Here is an 18,469-nt window from a genome sequence, read left to right on the forward strand (position 1 = left end):
GGTTAAGTAGGGGAGAAAAAATGAGGATAATTATTCATAACAGATGCATAATCAGTGAACGCAACTGAAAAGAGAACTAACTTCACATAATTTACATAATTCAAAACAATTGAAAATTGATGAATGTTTATAATAAATTTCAATAAGACATACTATGATACTATTAAAAAAGCAACAAATATGTTAAAAAATCAATGTTTTGCAGATTTTGTCCAGTATGAGTTTATTCATTGCTCTGGATTTAGAATACTGAGGTGTTACCCAAATGAGTTCTAGGATTGAGCGTGGGGAATGGGAGGGAATTCGATATAAAACATGAATAGGCCAACAGTTTTAAGTGGAACCACCGGAAAGCTCATAACTCTTAGTTAAGGGAATTGACTTCAAGCATTATTGAGGTAATCAGTTAGAAATTCACCTTTTAACATGAGAATCGAAAGTAATTGAATGTACTGTAATTAATTAACAGAATTAATCAAAAGTAGCCAGCGCTTACTATTTATTCCAGTAGTAAAGGAAGAGTTGATAGGCTGGTTGGTCCCTTTCGAAGTCCTTATCATGAGTTCATAGTAGTTAATTGGTCCCCCGCGGTACGAAGGTGGATTCCATGATATCAACACTTTGGAGCCATTTCTCGTTTCTCTCTGAATGGTGTCAATTGCACCGGGCTCTGAAAAATTAACAACATGGATTTAGCTAGATGAAATACAGAACTTAGAAACAAATTAACCTTATATTACATGAAGCACAAAGAAGCAATAGACTCATGTTATAATGTTAGACCATGGTGTTATAAAAATTCGGGAAAGAAAAAGTTTCTGGAAAAAAGTTAATACTTTGAGCTTTAAACCTACTTTAACTTTTCATTATAATTTAACAGCTTCTATTTATATTGAAATCATGATGGAAATTCTACTACAAAACTCCATTATTTTAACCAAGACTGTAGAGCCTATGGATTACATAATACTAAAAAGTTGGCATAAGTGGTTCTATATAAGACCATTTAAAACAAGACATTCATGAAAAATATGTTTGCAGAAGAAAACCTTTTCTACAAATATAATGAAGCAAAAAACAAAGCAATTAAACGCACCTAATGATGTTTTATTTTTCAATGTGTAGGCAATAATGCAATTTGGAATAACTGTATAGGCTATTGAAATTATTATCATTTGAGAGATTTTTTCAAAATGCAGAAGTTAACTGTTATCAAGACGATTCTAAATAAGCTTAGATTCTTCCCATCATATTTGGTGGTTTTAATGTTCTTACAATAAGACTTATTTGAATTTTTGATGTATGTAAATTGAAGTGAATGGTTGATTAACTGAATGAATTGTTGATTTACTCACTTCCTGTGAGAGTCGTGAAATTCATTACTGGAGAGTACTGAGAGCATTGAAATCGTGCACAACACGCCTTCAAGCTGACTTTGTATGTTGTAAAACTCAGCAAATCCTCGAGAACTATGGTGCCCTGAAAAAGCAATTGCATAAAATAAATAAATTATTCAAAACAATAATCAAATTTCCAATATTTTTGAGAAAATAAAACAATAAATTATTGAATTAGCCAAAATTAAAAATTAAATAGGATAAAAATTATAATTATAGCTTCAAATTACATTAGTAAGGAAACCAATACTATGGAAGTACTAAGATAATTAAAAATGATTTTTGAGTTTGGTACCTATAAAAATGTTGCATGAAATGAAAATATATTGACAAATACCTTACGTTCTATGGACTATGTAAGCGATAAATGTAATTCATTGATAAATGATTGGTGTGCGGCTAATAATTTGAGCTTGAACGTTGAGAAAACAATTGACATGAAATTTAGCTTTGATAGGAGTACAACAGAAATAACATCCATGAAATTTCTAGGAATGATGCTGGACACAAATTTAACATGGAATGAACATGTTAGACACATTTCAAAAAGAATTAACAAAGGCATCTATCTTCTTCGGAGACTGAGCCAAATTGTAGATACCTCAGTATTAATGAATGTGTACTTTGCGCATATTCATAGCCATCTAATTTATGGCATTCAACTATGGGGAAATTCCTCATCCTCCCATGTCTTGTTCAAGCTTCAAAAAAAGGCTTTGAGAATAATATGTAAGAAGGGCCCTCTCACACCATGCACAGATTTATTTGTTAGTATGGGACTGTTGACAGTGCCATCATTGTATATACTGGCATGCCTAACATCAATGAAGAGAACTATTAGTGAATATGTGTTGAACAGTAATGTACATAGCTATGGAACTAGGCATAGAAATAATATTAGAGTTAATTATTGTCAGTATGCAGGATCGCAAAAGAATTGGCAATACATGTCTATTAAACTATGTGTATATATATTTATATATGATGTGTTATTAGACTACTGTAAGTTTGAACTGACGTTGTTATGACATTTTCATGTTTTTGACAATAATTATTTATGTATTTAATAATATCCAATTTAATACAATATGAAAATCATTAAAACATATTATCAGTGATTTTCGTTGAATTTCTGTTTGGATAGATGTTTATAAATGAAATTCTTTCGTATTGTGAGTTTTTGGTAAGTAAGTCTAAAAATGTAATTTCAAATTAATTTTACCGGTTTCATCTGATCCAGCTCGTCAGTTCCATTGACAGGCACTGTGATTTCAGTTAAATTATTTATATTGATTCTATATTCTTGCAGCACACCATTTCTTTGGTCTTTTGAAGGCGGAAGCCAGGTCAAGACCACAGACGTATTGGTAACATCTGACACGCTCATGTTCCTGGGAGGTGATGATGGAGCTGCACAAAAAGAAAACCAAATATGAAATTGTGTAAATGCGTACTTCAATTATCATGTAATCTAAAAGGAGTACGTTTTTTGAACTAATTTCAATTGAAGAAGAAATCAATTAGTTTAGGAATTCCTTTTGAGGAATACAGTAATTTACAGATATCACGTTTATTCCGGTACAACGTCTTGCTTTCTGGTTATCACTACTCAATCACAGGAATTAGCCAATATGAGGAGCCTTCTTCATACTGTTTGTATATTTTTGTTGTACACTGCATGTGAGTGACGAAGAAAAAATGAAATTTCAAATTTTAGTTCAATGAAATTGCTTTTCCATTGTAACGTACGTTTCATCTTTTCATTCATAAATGAAGAAATTTTTATTCATTTAATAGTATTCATTTCATCAATAACACAAGACACTTGCGCATATAGAATTGGATCATAAAAACGTTAAGTATGCTCTCCAGTAGGCTCACAAACGACAACAAGCAACATAGCAAATTATCCACTGTCACTGTTAATCAGTATCATTCAGTATCAGGGAGGAATGTTATTCAGTTTCAGATGGCTGAAGACTGAGATCAGACATTGCAATAATTCACATTGCAAGCTCAACTTAATTTCAAATAGCAAAATCAGGATCTCAGCAATCATATTCGCCATAAAAATAATAATTTCTCTACCATCTATATTTGCATGATATTGAAAAATAGTATCATAATCTTTTTAGTAAGTGATATGTTGATACTATGCGATTTTTTGTGGTAAATGAAACCGTTTGAAATTGAGTGATGCATTTTGAAACACGCAGTATTTTCATAGTTCTAACTGGATAAAAACACACTAACCGCCTTCCAAAGTTGGGAAAACAAGTGCCTTGCTGAATACTCCCTTTTCATCGTTCGTCATCAGAATGGCAACTGACAGCAAGTACGTTTTGTATGGATTCAAGCCTGTGATGTTTCCTTTAGCTGGTTCCGTGTCTGGCACGCGCATTGTTGTAGCTTTGTTATCTGTAAAATTCAAACACATTCCAAACTTATTTATTTGCAATGATGCCAAACAATATCCAAAAACAAAAGCACTAGTCAAATATCCGAGATTAATAAAATAAATGATGCCAGGGGTTATTTAATTTATCAGTGCTCCTCAACATTGAAATGAAGTCAAATAATGAAATAATAGATATTTTTCTCAAATAATCGTACAGGCGTTGCTAGCAAAACCAATGGCTAGTTTGCTGCTATAATAATGAGTTCAACTAAATAGATATTCAAATTATGTCAATGGAATTGAATAACCCAATAAACTAGACGTCCAGACGTGAATCCAGGCATGAAGAGAAGGATACGGAGAAGAGAGGTGGTGGGTAAAAAGGAAGACGAAGAGAAGGAGCTAAAGTAAAATAAGAAGACGACGAAGATATTTAAAAATATTAAGCAGATACTACTGACACCTACTAGTAGGATTCAAACATCGCGATATGTTGCAAAATGTTGTCAAAACAATCAGAAGAGAGAAGGTGCAATATAGAAGTGATGTATTAATCTCACCCCGGCTTCTCAAGGGTTCTTTTTTCATAACCAATATTAATTTCAAACTGTACAACTCTTGCCGCGCGACTACTGTATTAACGGCTGTAGTCTATTAACTTACCGTATATTATAGGCGTCAATATATGTCGGTCGACTATATCAGTTTAAACAGCGCGGCTACAGTCGTCGCTTAGGAATTGGACATTTAGAAATGAAATATAATTTTACTTGACTTACATAAGCATTCTACAATGTGAATCATCTATAGAATAATCTGAATGATAACATGCCATAAAGGTCTGATTTCCTAGCCGCCAAAAACAATGCTGAATCAAGTTGCGTATGCTATTGAATATCGCATATTGAGTTTCTAGTTTCACAAACTAGTGTGAAAGAGAGAATACAACAAATACTTTCAACAAACTGGAATAATAGCGATTGCATTTCTATTATTTAAGCATTCTTATAATAGAGAGTGAAATGCACCACGTTCTATCCAGCTTGAATTCGTAACGGGATATCAATATTAAAACAATGGACATTTCAAACTATCCATTATAATATCATTCACTTTCAAAGCTACCTCAGGCGGTTTTGGAGATAAATCCGGAGATCTGGAAGTGAAAGGTACTACATTCTCAGCATGAGCATTTTCCTGGAAAGACCATTTTAGAATACGATGCGTTTTCTCCGGAGTGGGTGCATACAAGCCAGTTGTTGAACATAGGAGCAATGTTTGTCCTAAACAAGAAAATAAATTTTTCTTCCTCAGACGGTGAAGCCTTGGTTTTTTTTATTGCGAATGATGCCCATATAAGCTGATTGCTTGTGCGTGAGTAATGAGAAGTTCGAGGATGATTAGATGAGTTATTCAAACGTCCCGCCGGTAGGCATGGAGCCCGCGACCAGGTAGCGCTGACAGACTGAAGGGTGAAATGACTTAGTCGAATTGGTTATCTTGGCCGGCTCTAGATAATTCCGGCTATCCTGACTTCATTGGACATAGTGTAGAAAAATACAACAAACACGAGCGGCATTTAAGGCTGTGCAACATGCTGAAAAAACCTTTTACTGATTATATTTTTCAATTTTATTCGATTCTTATACTATCAAGCTACCAAAATAAAAAAATTATCCCGATTATTACTTTCTGAGATATGAATCAAATCAAATCAAATCGTTTATTGCACAAAAATATATACAGAATACAACTGAAAGGAAATTGACAACTTTGTGCTACACGTCGGCAAAAGAAAACTTGTACGCCAACGTGGAGTCTTAATATAACTTATTCACTTATACATTAATATTAATATATAAAATGATCCTACAATATTATAATATAGGCTAACAGTAATTAACATTCAACCAACTAAATATTCCATTCTAAGAAATAACAATAAATTAAAGATATACATAAAGCTGAATTTAAGATTCATATAACATCAATCAATATTAAACCAAATCATTAATTGAATAAAAATAATTTTCTTTCACCCAGGTATGGAAATCTTTTATTTTAGGCTTCTTTAACAACCATCCTCTTGGAACTTTATTATAGAGTTTATTTCTCAAATATGAAATACTTCTACGGGATAGGGTGCTATCAACTCTTTCAATTGTGATCAAGTTTTGAGCGACTTGTCTAGTTACTCTTTGAAAATTTTGAATATTTTTTAATTTGAGTACATGTTTCTTAATAGTCTTTAAAATGAACAATTGTCTTATAGTGAACAGATTGGAATTTTGAAACAATGTGACACTTGGGAAATCTCTCGGATACCTCATTATTGTTTTGATAACTAACTTTTGTAAAACAAATAGAGGTTTTAAAGTTGAATCAAAAGTTCCTCCCCATATAGAATTACCATACTGAACTAAGGATTGGAATAGAGCAAAATAAACAGATTTTAGTAATTTTAGACTCAAAATACTTCTAAGCATGTACATTTTTAAATTGACCACCCTTAATTTTCTACAAAGGTAGCTAATCTGAGGTGACCAGCGTAGATGCTTATCAACAAAAATACCAAGATACTTGTAATTGTTTACACTCTCAATAACCTCATTGCAAGAATCACATGGATACCTGTTACAAGCATTATTCAAACAAAGCCTGTTCATATCTAGATCTCCTCTTGTTGTTGGACTGAAGGTCATACATTTTGTTTTACCAAGATTTAGTCTCAAATAATTACATTTTAGCCACTGAGAAACCTTATAGTAACCCACTTTTGTTTGCTTGATAACATCTTCCCAGGAACCTTCTTGGATGAACGCATAAAGTTTAAATTATTGGTACGGATCATTTCAAATTCGGTAGGAGATAAATCAATGAAATTTTGAGGATGAATTCTCCATTGAATAAAACAAAAAAATCCTGAAAATATCATTTTTTTGTGAAAGTTATTCCATTTATAAGAAATTACCAAAAATAACTCCAACTAAAAGTTATTTTTTGTAAATGGAATAACTTTCACAAAAAATGATATTTTCAGGAAATTTTTGATTTATTTAATCGAGAATTTATCCTCAAAATTTCATGAATTTATCTCTTACCGAATTTGAAATGATCCGTCCCAAAAATTTGAACCTGAGGCGCTCATATCTCAAAAAGTAATAATCGGAAAAAAATCCTGAGAGAACTTTGTTATTATGATAGCTTGATAGTATACAAATCAAAAAACTTTGAAAAATATCACAAGTTAAACGTTTTCTTAGCGTGTTAAACAGCCTTAACAGCAACTGACACCTGGAAGCTCTGCGACTTCCAGCCGGAGCCTGAAGCTAGCAAAATATTGCATGTAGAATACCGCAGCCTAAAATCGCAGTAATATTTGGCAGCTAGAAATTTGGGCTTCAACTGCAACGATTACTGCATAATTATTATTGAATTTTTCTGTAGAGAGCAGAAAACCTTATTGATTAAGGAATCTTCAAGAGAAACAAAATACGAGACTGGTTTGTTTTGCTTGAACTTCGGCGTGTTATGATACGTTATAATAATTTAATTTTATGATAGCAATTATGATTGTTTTACTAGAATGTTTTGTACCTTTACAAATGGGAGATCCTGGTTCTTTAGCCTCGCAATATTGGATTAGATAGCCCTTGATTTGGCCAACTCTGTCAGAGCACTCAAGCTTCCAGTTGAGAACAATATAGGTTGATCCCACGTCCGTTACCCACATATTCTTTATTTTACTCACTGCAAACAAAACATGAATATTAGTAGGAATGTGAGTCTGAAATAAATAAAAATAGAAGGAATTATTATTTCTAAAAATGCATTGAAGCGATCCAACATTTCCGCATAAAAATCAAATAGAACTTCACGTTTCACATCAGTATAAAACATATTGAAAAACACCAGAGATCATCAAACCATATATTATACAAGAATAGCTTTTGCAAATTCTAGTTTACAAACAGTCATTTACAGTTGTGAAATGAGTAATTATGCTATCAGGTGATGGGAAAAATATTTCTAATAGACGAGACAGAGAATCTACTTATATGAATTGCAGCTCTTTTTCTAAACTAAGTAACTTAAACAAGTGCCGGTTGCAAGCATTCCAAAATTAATAGTTATAATTTGATCAAATCAATCAATAAAGATAAGTTTTTTATTATAAGACTTAAACTATAAGAGTCGTACCGCAATACTTCAATGACGAAACTCAATTCAAGGACTTATGTGGCCGACATTGACACAAAAACATGTTTTGTCAGCTTATTGAGTTCATCATACATGAAATGTAAATACAAAAAAACTCACCTTGATTTCGAATTATGGTACATGATGCCCAAACAAGATTGCTGCTCTGAGATATTGTTTCAGCAGAAACAGCGAATTGATAGATGGTGTCACTTGGTACAGTAATTGAGTAGTTGAATGTATCCTTTGATACATGCACCCAATCCAGATATCCCTGAAAAACATTTAGATATTTGATGAAACATCCGAAAAACTAAAGAGGGAATAAGTGGCCTAATAAGGACCTTATTGGGCCACACATTAGTGAAGGGTTATTAGAACACAATTTTTTTTTATTTTAATTTATTTCTTTCAATTTATTAAAAACACACGAAACAAGACAAAACAAAATTACAAAGAATTAAGAAACAAATAAAACACAATAAAATGCTACAAATATAAAAAACCATGGGCTTTGTGTTTGGGTGTGTTAAATAACTAGCAGGGTAAGATACTAGAGGGTAATTTTCAAGACACAAACAAGTGAAAGGGGGCGATTTTCCCAGACCTGGTCAGTTTGCCATCCCACCAAACGCCCTGTGATCGATGCGGCCAGATCGCCAATTGTTGTCAAGGTATAGACCCCGAAACATGGCCGCCTTACTTACTCTCGCCAAGTGATAGTTGCGTAAAACATTCGTTTTTGCAAGGAATAAGCAATAGTTCAGCATGAATATAACGATAAATTATTGAAGTTAATGCAGGAAACGTTATGAGTGATGATATTGTATGTGAATGGTGTCGGAAAATTAAAGTCGCCAGTTGAAATGACTTTCGGAAACTATGTAATCCATGACAACTCAGCCACACAGTGCTGGTGTACCAAAAAGGCTTCTTCAGAAAATCAAATGGGATATTTCCGATCACTCGTCATAAGAGTCTGACTTGGCCGTCAGTAAATTATACCATTCCTTCAATTTGGAGAAATGACTTCAAGTTTGACCCAGAGCTTCCAAACTAACAAGGAGCTACAAAACAACGTTATAGCCCAATCAAACTAATTTGGCGACAACATTTTATGAAGATGGTTTTGGTAGGCTGGTCCACTGACCTCAATCTTCACGGCAATTATGTTGAAGAATAATCATAAGTGTAAGTAAATTTAAGTCAAAAAATTATTCTTTTTCATACATTCGTAATAGCCAATCGGAGTTTGGAAAAATTATCCTCTTATAACAGGATTATATAATTAGTTAGATCCGTAAACTATAGTGTGATTCACGTCTGAAGTTTTAGTATTATAAATGTGTCATTGACAAATTCATTATCCACATATTACTCACAGATTATCCACAGTATGATTTGAGATTTTGGTGATTTGTGATTTGTGAACGTAGACAACAATTTATTAAGGAAAGTTGTTCTTTGTAACTTATGTATAGTTCAACTGATTGTATTGCACACTGTTGGAATTAGTTGGATAAGACCTTATTTGAATTATAGTCTTGGTTATGTCATGCATTTTTTTACATTATTATAAATTAATGAGACTCATCATTTTTAATAGAAAAATGTGTTTAATTAAATGAGAGAGGATACTAAATTTCATTTTTTAGAATTCAATTCAAGTGATTATAATTATGAATGTCACTTGTCTCATCTATTCTAAGCATAACAGAGTCTGTTAGACACATATTATACAGAGTGAGTCATATGTATGGGAACCCTTCAATAAATTGAAGACTGTTATAGATTTAATACTGTAACTTTCAGGATAAGTTATTAGTCAGATAGTCTACCTTTTGACGTACAACTGAATTTCAACCCCTCATAAGGGGGGTGACTTAGGGGTAGTAACTCGAATATTTCAAATGTAAACACCCATTGAGTGCTACAGCATTTTAAATACCTTTTCAAAACATGAAAGATGACATCAATTGAAATTTTCAAGATACTTGTATCCAAAATGGCGGCTGATTGAATTTTTAGTTTTTAAAGAAATAAATGACAAAGTTCAATCAGCCGCCATTTTTGATAAAGTATCATAGAACTTTTTTATTAATGTAATCTTTCTTGTTTTGAAAAGGCCTTTAAAATGATGTATCACAAAATGGGTGTTTACATTCAAAATATTTGAGTTACAACCCATCATTTCTTTAAAAACTAGAGCTTCAATCAGCCGCCATTTTGGATACAAGTATCATAGAAAATTATAATTGATGTTATCATTCATGTTTCGAAAAGGCCTTTAAAATGATGTACCACACAATGAGTGTTTACATTTAAAATATTCGAGTTACAACCCCTAAGTCACCCCCTTATGATGGGTTGAAATTCAGTTGTACGTCAAAAGGTAGAGTATTTGACCAATAACTTATCCTGAAAGTTACAGTATTATATCTACAACAGTCTCCAACGTATTGAAGGGTTCCCATACATATGACTCTGTATAACATGTGAACATATGAAATATCATTGTTCAAATAAATCGAGAGTATGGTAAATACTGTACGTCATTGAGTACTCAGTTGATATTCAATTGAGAAATTTCAACTTACTTTACAAGGATAAGGTCTATCGTTGTTGTTTTCACACCAATACACAGTGTAACCAGTTACTTTTATATCCTTCATCTGAGGTTTCTTCCAAGATAAACTAAAATGGCCTTCCTTTTCCAATAACATTTTTGTGAAAGCAAGAGGTTCCGGTACATCTGAAAAGGAAAGTATAATTTACCAAAAATTTCATAAGCCAACGGAAAACACTGGAATCGTAAATCGCATCACATTATTTAAGGAATGTATGGTTATGAGTATGGTAGGTTCAGGTATGATATATAATAGGTAAGTTTACAACTTGAAACAGTACAGCTAAAACAGTATAAATGAAGAAAGGAAATGAAGGTTAGTGTCTTGAATAATGTTAGTGTTAATCAATGTCATGATCAAGTCCCCAATATCAATCAAAAAGTGATAATTCAATCTTTCCATCATAATTATATTATATGATTTAATATTGATAAATAATGACAATTGTTCTTCAACGATACGTACAATCAATTGCGCTTGGGATGAAAAGATAAGATCCATTCTTAGAATAGCCTTCGCTGTTTACTGAGTAGATTTTCAAGTGAGTGGCCTCTCTGGGGAAGTGCAGGAACCTCGCAAACGCCGGACTAGTTTCGTTGGCAACAAGTTCTCTGAAAAAAAGTAGAAAAAAACTTAGAAGGACTTACTACGAAAATTAATTTAGTTCTCCTTAGTTACATAAACGTCCAAATTACAGAAAACCCTTGAGACAGATATTTCATCAATTTGTTTAAACAAAAGGCTGAATTACAAATAAAAACAAAATTCTGAATAAAATACAAATTTAAGCATTGAGAATTGAAATAAATATCAGTCAAAATGACAGCTAAATATATTTGATTTATCTATAGATTTCAATTCCCAATTAGTTAATGGAACATTAGAAAGGGAAATTTTGTCTTTGGTCATTGTTGGAATAGGCCTTCTTGTTATGCGCTACCTATAGCCTACTATGATCAGCTGTTTACGGATTTTCACTCTCTAATCCAGCTATAAACATCTGTCGGCCGGTTAATTTAATGCATGATTTATGCCTGGTTTCCGGAAACACTTATTAAGGACATCATTCACCAAACGTAGCATAGTAGTCCAGTCAATATAGACATAAAAAAGGGGGTGTGCTTGCAATTTATAGCAACTTCTCTTATGAATGGAATTGAATTCAAAACTATTAAGTATGTTTTTACTGTCATTATCATTCATCCAATACTTTTTATTATGGTCATAAATCATCATTATATTTTTAAAATTGCAGATAATATTAAAAATAGCGGTAATAGAATAGCTTAATGCCAATTTTCTGATGCCTAGTTTCTAGGACGCTCATAAGTTAATGTTCCATTAAATGTATATTTTGATTTCTAGAACATCCTCTAACACTTCAAGGCCCGGTTTTTAGGACCCTTATTGAATCTAATAAACCATTAAATCGATAGGTTTGATGGTACATCAGAATAGATTTAATGACCATCGCACATCAATGTAGCGTCTTCCCAAGAAGTATTTCTAGCTACGCTGGGTCACTATTATGTTATGTTATTCTATAAGGACGGCAAAAAGTCGTATGTCCAAAAATCGATGTGTGTGTAACTGACTTTAAATGCAGTTTGCCCGCAGCATTATGCTTATTCTACAAGTGAGTTAATATTTATTGGTTGATTATAATTCAATTGGAAAGATGTGTATTCTTACTTCTCCTCTCCATTAACGGGATTGAGTTGTTTGACTCTGTAGCTGAAGTGATCGCCATTGCGCATTCTCTCAGGAAGCTGCTGCCAGTAAATGTAGACATCTCTTGCGTCGTAGATTTCGTTATTGTACGAGTCGACCACCTCAAAGCATCCTGGGGTGAGTTTCGGAGGAGCGGCCGGAGCTGCACGATTCAACACATATTTTCAAATTTATTGGATCATGTAAACTTAGTAACACGAGAATGAGATGTGTATTCATTAATACTGAATTCAGGTACAAATTAGCTAAGTGAATTCAATCCATCTCATCAAAGTAGTTTTATTTCTCGTGAGATTACAATTATGCTACCTTTGCACTATTATACAGATTAATAAATGAATGATGAAATTCTATTTCTCACAGACACAATACAATACAAGAGAAATATGGCATACAATTATAATATGAATAGCGCTATAAATATTTTTCTATAACTAAAAGTTGTTATTTTTTAAATAATTTTAAAAAATATTTTTCATTTTTTCGAATAGCTCTTTTGGGAGAGCACGTCTAATCAATATTTTAGGTCACTATTATGTTATGTTCTATTATTATGAATTATTAGAAATATTAAAATACAATTAGATAATATAATATAGTATTTTATCTATTTAAAAGAGTCATTGAGCAGGCCCAACCTTCAATATTTCGATTGTATGGTATGTAATGTTTTTGTATTTCTCCATAATTGAAAGAATAAGACGAATTGACAGTGGTATTGACGTATTGAAAGATAGTGGTATTGACAACATCAACGTCTTATTCTTTCAACATCAATATTTCATTGAAGGAAATGTAAATTAAATTTATAGAATAATTATAATAGTTCAGGACCACATGCCAGATGAATTGGCTCAGAATGGTTTGTCACGCCTGATGTGCTAGGTGAACCTGTAGTTAACGTCGGTTCTGAGTTAATTTTCCATTTCAAATAGTTTAAAGTTAAATTAGGTGGTGTTTTTGCTATGAGTGAAACTACAAGTTGTGTTGTGTTGTAGATGCAAAATAATTACAAATTCTTTTCATCTTATCTCTTTGTAGTGTGAAAAGTTTGTTACGACGGTGAGGTTAGGTTAGGTTTCTTGAGTGACTTAATGCTGCTGGGAAAAAGTTGGCGCCTTTTTGGTCCCACCGGTGTATTGTGATAAGTACAGTTTTGTTATCGATTCATTGACTGACTGTGTAACGGTTTGGATTGCTACGAACATTTTTCACAATGGCGATAAAAGATAAGAGCTTATCAATGATAGTTATGGGAACGGTACTCTGTACATAGTAAGCTGAAGCATTTACGGAATCCTATTATCTCCTGTTTTTGTTATATGTCGTTCGAGTGTCAGCTGTGTTATTGACACTTGTTGATTCCATCCATTTCGTAGACTGCAAACTTTCAAATACAGTGATATAGGCCTATGGATAATGAACTATTAATAAATATGAACTCCGAAATAAAATCGTGTAAAACATCCAAGGGCAACCCAGCGATTCTGTATAAGGGATTCAAGTTCAGAAAGGCACCGTCAACTAGTAAGGGTGATGTTTGGCGATGTTTAGCAAAAGGGTGTTCTGTCTCACTCATAACAAACAACGATTTGTCTACTGTGCGGGATGTTTCGGGGTCGCACTCGCATGACTCGGTGGAGGATAACGAAGATAGTGTGTAACTGACTTCAGCACCAGACACACACGATCATTCCAAGCAGGCAGATCTAATAATAATAATAATAATAATAATAATAACTTTTATTCACTTCATTGTACAATATTCATTTTTTTGTACAATCTTGAACGGGAGAACGAGCGATTGAGAGCGCGGATGGAAGTACTTGGGGAGCAGTGGAGCGCCGCTATAAATCGTTCGATGGAGCTGGACATCCGTCTCATGGAAATGTCATTGTCCGAGTCGCAAGTGCAGAAAAACGAGGAAAATGTTTCTCCAACGTCGCATGGCAGCGCCCTCATCGACCGATTGAGCTCCTTTCTCAGATCAGAGCTTTTCACTGATGCTGATATATATTGTTTTTGTAATTACCTTAATGAATCTTTCCCAGGCAATTACATAATCTTACCGGCAGTTACAACAATGATTATTAACGATGAAGGAGCGGATTTATCGTTTCTGAATAGAATAATTGAGCAGAATAATGTTATTGTCTTTATCGTAAATGATAGTCTCCAAGCAGGATCTAATAACGGATGGTCAGGCTCACATTGGAGCATATTACTGTATGACAATGCCCAAAAACGTTTTTATAGTCTAGACTCAATGGGTAGTTATAATGATAGGTTTTCCACAGCATTGATTGGAAAAGTGAGCTCTATATTCAATACTAATGAACTGATTAAACTGCCCTGTATTCAACAAACTAACAATTTTGACTGTGGGATATTTGCTTTGTATTTCATTGAATGCTGAATTGAAAGAGCTTTATGCAGAGCCCCAATTATCGGCCCACATTAAATTGTTGCGCCTCCGATGGGCAGGGCATGTGCAAAGAATGCCTGAAACACGAGTGCCAAGGAAAGTGTTAGTTGGTCAGCCTGGAGGAAGACGACCTGTGGGGAGACCAAGGGAGCGATGGGAGGATAGAGTGCAGAAGGATGCTAATGAAATGTTACAATTAAGGGGATGGAAGAGAGCGGCGTTAGATAGAGATGGATGGAGGCGTATTTTGGTTGAGGCCAGAGCCCGATTTGGGCTGTAGCGCCATTGGAGAGAGAGAGAGAGAGAGATTTCATAGAAGAGGTATTCAAATTTCGTAGAATAAATAGGACAAAATGTTTCAAGGAGAGCCTATTGGGAAATTCTAATTTTGATGTTATTGGGTATAGATGGAGATTGCTTAGTAACGTATGTAAGTTTCTAAAACCCAAGTCAGATACTTACGTTAAGTCGCATGTATCATCACACAGATTGATGTGGTTAATTGTTCCACTTCGACGATATTTTCGACGATTGATGTGGCTAATTGTTACACTTCTGAGATTACCTCAAATTACGCAAATAATTATGAAATTGATCAGAGGAATCCGAGGGCGGCTAGGAGAAAAAGTACCAAGGGTGTAGTGAAAATTTTTGGGAGTAGCCATGGCCGTGACATTGTTAATTGCTTTGAATCTGATTTCAAGCATTCAGTAAGTGGATTAGTTAAACCAGGGGCGAAATTCAATTCGATTGCAACTAACATCATGAGTGATAGTAAGGATCTCTCCAAAAGCGATCATGTAATTGTTATGGGAGGGGCCAATGATGTATATTGCAATCAGTTTTCAGTCGTTCTAAAAGGTTCCTCTTCTTCTTGTGATGAATTTCACAAATGTCCTTGTTACCACCATACCTATCCGATATGATCTTCCTGACTGGTCCAGTGTGAGCCGCGAGATGCGAAAATCAATGGGAAAATAAAAAGAATTTGTGACGAAATTAATCATGTACGAATTATTGATATCACTGACCTTGAGAGAGACAAATTCACAAGGCATGGGCTGCATTTAAATAGTAAAGGGAGGATTGCAGTCGCAGAAAAAAAAATGTTTAGGATTTCATAGCTTTGTGGGAAACTAAATTACGGTCCTGCTTGTGGAAAGCAAGAAATTAAACGATTAGTTAGGCACGACCAAAGAGCACAATTAATAGAGAATAATATAAATAAAACAGTTAACATGAACTATAGGGATGATTATGCCATATCTTGTCAGACTGAAAAATATAATTCGGTCAGCTTTACAACCTATTAGTTGTACTACTTATAACCTTTCTGATTTTCCAATTAATAGTACTTGCAACAATCAATTTCTGTCTAAATCAAAGTCAGGTTCTCTGATGGTCAAGGTTATTCACCAAAACATACGTTCGTTGAGCAATAAAATAGATAGATTGGAAATATTCATTCACTGACTGAGCATGGCCTAAAAAATTATGAACTAGGTTGTATCAATATAGGAAATATGCATCTCATTGATTGTTATTGTAGAGCATGGGTGGTGTTGCAATTTTTCACAAAATAATCTGCAATAAACAGCTCCGAAATATTGCTCAACTAATTGTGAGTGATCTCTGTGAGGAGGGTTGCATCGAACTAGCATGTTGTAAATTCAATATAAATAAGGTACCATACGTGCTCCTAGGTGTTTACCGGCCTCCTAATGGTAACATACATTTGTTTTTTAACAATTTTATAAATGTTTTAGAAAATCTGTCGATCAATATTGGAACTAAATTAATATGTGCAGGAGATTTTAATGTTGATTTTTTGGTTGACTCTTTTCAACGTAGGACTTTTTTGAATATTTTGGATCAATTCAATTTGGAATATAACGTCAGAGTTCCCACTAGGATAACAGTAACCAGTAAAACGACTATAGATAATATAATCACCAGCTCTACATTAATGCATAAGAATGTTAACGTCATAGATTCTTGGCTTTCTGATCATACAGCCCAGTCCATATAATTGCATCTAACAAAAAGGTATTCGTATGGGCCAACCAAAGAATGATACACGCACCACCTTCCGTAATTGTAGTGTTCATAATCTGGCCAATTTGAGAGCGGTTTTGTCTGGAATAAATTGGAATTTCATTACCGAGGAAAAGGACACAAACAGAAAATACGGGTTATTCCATTGCGCCTTCCTCCACTACTACAATATTCATTGCCCTGTCATGACCAAAGCTCTATCCTCAGTTAGGAAGTCGCGTAGTGCTCATTGGATAACACAAGAAATTAAGCAAATTAGACTATTGCTTAAATTTGCAACGGGAAATGGGCATCCTATTCCCAATTTCAATTTATCCCTCATTAAAAACATAAAAATGTATTACGATCAGTAACTGAAGCTAAAAAACGTTTCTATGGAGATATGATAAAAAATTCATCAAATAAATCTAGAACGAGTTGGAATGTAATTAATCAATTTAGAGGTAAATGTACTGGAAAGAAAATTGAATCTTTAGCGCTTGATATTGATAACGTACTTATGACTGATCAAGAGGAAATTGCAGCTGAATTTAATAGCTTTTTTGCGTCTACTGCTCAAAGAATAAATAAGAAAATTAAAAAAACACACCACTTATCTAATAGTACTCCTGATAGCGTTCCTAGCTCCCATGTTTTGCCGCCTGATCACTTTATTCTAACACCTACAAATGAAGAGGAAATCTCACGCATAATCAATAACTTAAAGCCAAAACTTAACTTAAAAGTAGCACAGGACATGATGACATCCCGTTGAAGGTATTAAGGAACTGTTGTTAGGCGGTTGCCCAGCCGCTTGTTTGCATTATCAACTCCATGTTCGAGAGCGGGGTATTTCCCAAAATTTTGAAGATTGCCAAGGTACTTCCACTTTTCAAAGAGGGCAGCAAACATGACATTAACAATTATAGACCTATTTCGTTATTGACAGCTTTTTCAAATATTTTTGAAACGGTGATTCTTATTAGACTGGTAACTTACCTCTCTGAACATAATCAAATTTCACCAAACCAGCATGGATTTGTAAAGAACAGGTCAACTAGTACAGCCCTCATCGGGGTTTTTGAAGGTATAATAAAATATATCGAAGGTGGCAACTACACTTCTGGAGTAATGCTCGACCTCTCTAAAGCTTTCGAGTGTGTAGATCATGAGTTGCTTTTGAAAAAATTAACTGATGCTTGGCTTAAGAGGAAAAGTGCATGATTTAATAAGATCTTACCTTTCTGATCGGTATCAGTATGTTTCAATTCATGGTAGTGACGGACAAACAGCTTCAAACCTAATTAAACTAACACTAAAAACTAATTTTTAGATAGTAGTTCTCATCGAATTTCCATCTAGCTGTTAACCCTGTTGTCAATGTCTGCAGTAGCAGAAGTCTTCGGGGTGATTTGCAGCATTTATTTAGGATTTTCGTTGAATAATAGTTATAGCTTCAAACCTAATCAGAATATCATCAGGGGTACCACAGGGATCTATTCTGGGACCACTTCTCTTTATACTGTACATAGATGACATCTGTTCACTTGTTCCTCTTAATAAACTTACATTATATGCAGATGACACATCTTTGATTTTTTACATAAAAACTTGAATGAGATGGAGATTAATTGTAACTTGATAAGCAATAGAGTCG

At 33.8% G+C, this 18,469-nt stretch overlaps 1 protein-coding gene across 4 annotated transcripts in view; it reads right to left on the minus strand.

Moving 5' to 3' along the window:
- The window catches only part of LOC111050953 (cytokine receptor), a 150,636-nt gene that overhangs the window by 98,379 nt on the left and 33,788 nt on the right, over positions 1–18,469 (minus strand). For all 4 annotated transcript variants that reach the window (XM_039443185.1, XM_039443186.1, XM_039443184.1 and 1 more), the window contains 9 exons: positions 12,315–12,495; positions 11,088–11,233; positions 10,593–10,747; positions 8,116–8,269; positions 7,393–7,545; positions 3,651–3,815; positions 2,620–2,807; positions 1,356–1,479; positions 497–670 (listed from right to left, as the gene is read on the minus strand). In XM_039443185.1, the coding sequence (XP_039299119.1) occupies positions 497–670; positions 1,356–1,479; positions 2,620–2,807; positions 3,651–3,815; positions 7,393–7,545; positions 8,116–8,269; positions 10,593–10,747; positions 11,088–11,233; positions 12,315–12,495 (1,440 nt within the window). The remainder of the gene's footprint in view (positions 1–496; positions 671–1,355; positions 1,480–2,619; positions 2,808–3,650; positions 3,816–7,392; positions 7,546–8,115; positions 8,270–10,592; positions 10,748–11,087; positions 11,234–12,314; positions 12,496–18,469) is intronic.

Source organism: Nilaparvata lugens, chromosome X (genome assembly GCF_014356525.2).
Source record: "Nilaparvata lugens isolate BPH chromosome X, ASM1435652v1, whole genome shotgun sequence".
NCBI lineage: Eukaryota > Metazoa > Arthropoda > Insecta > Hemiptera > Delphacidae > Nilaparvata > Nilaparvata lugens.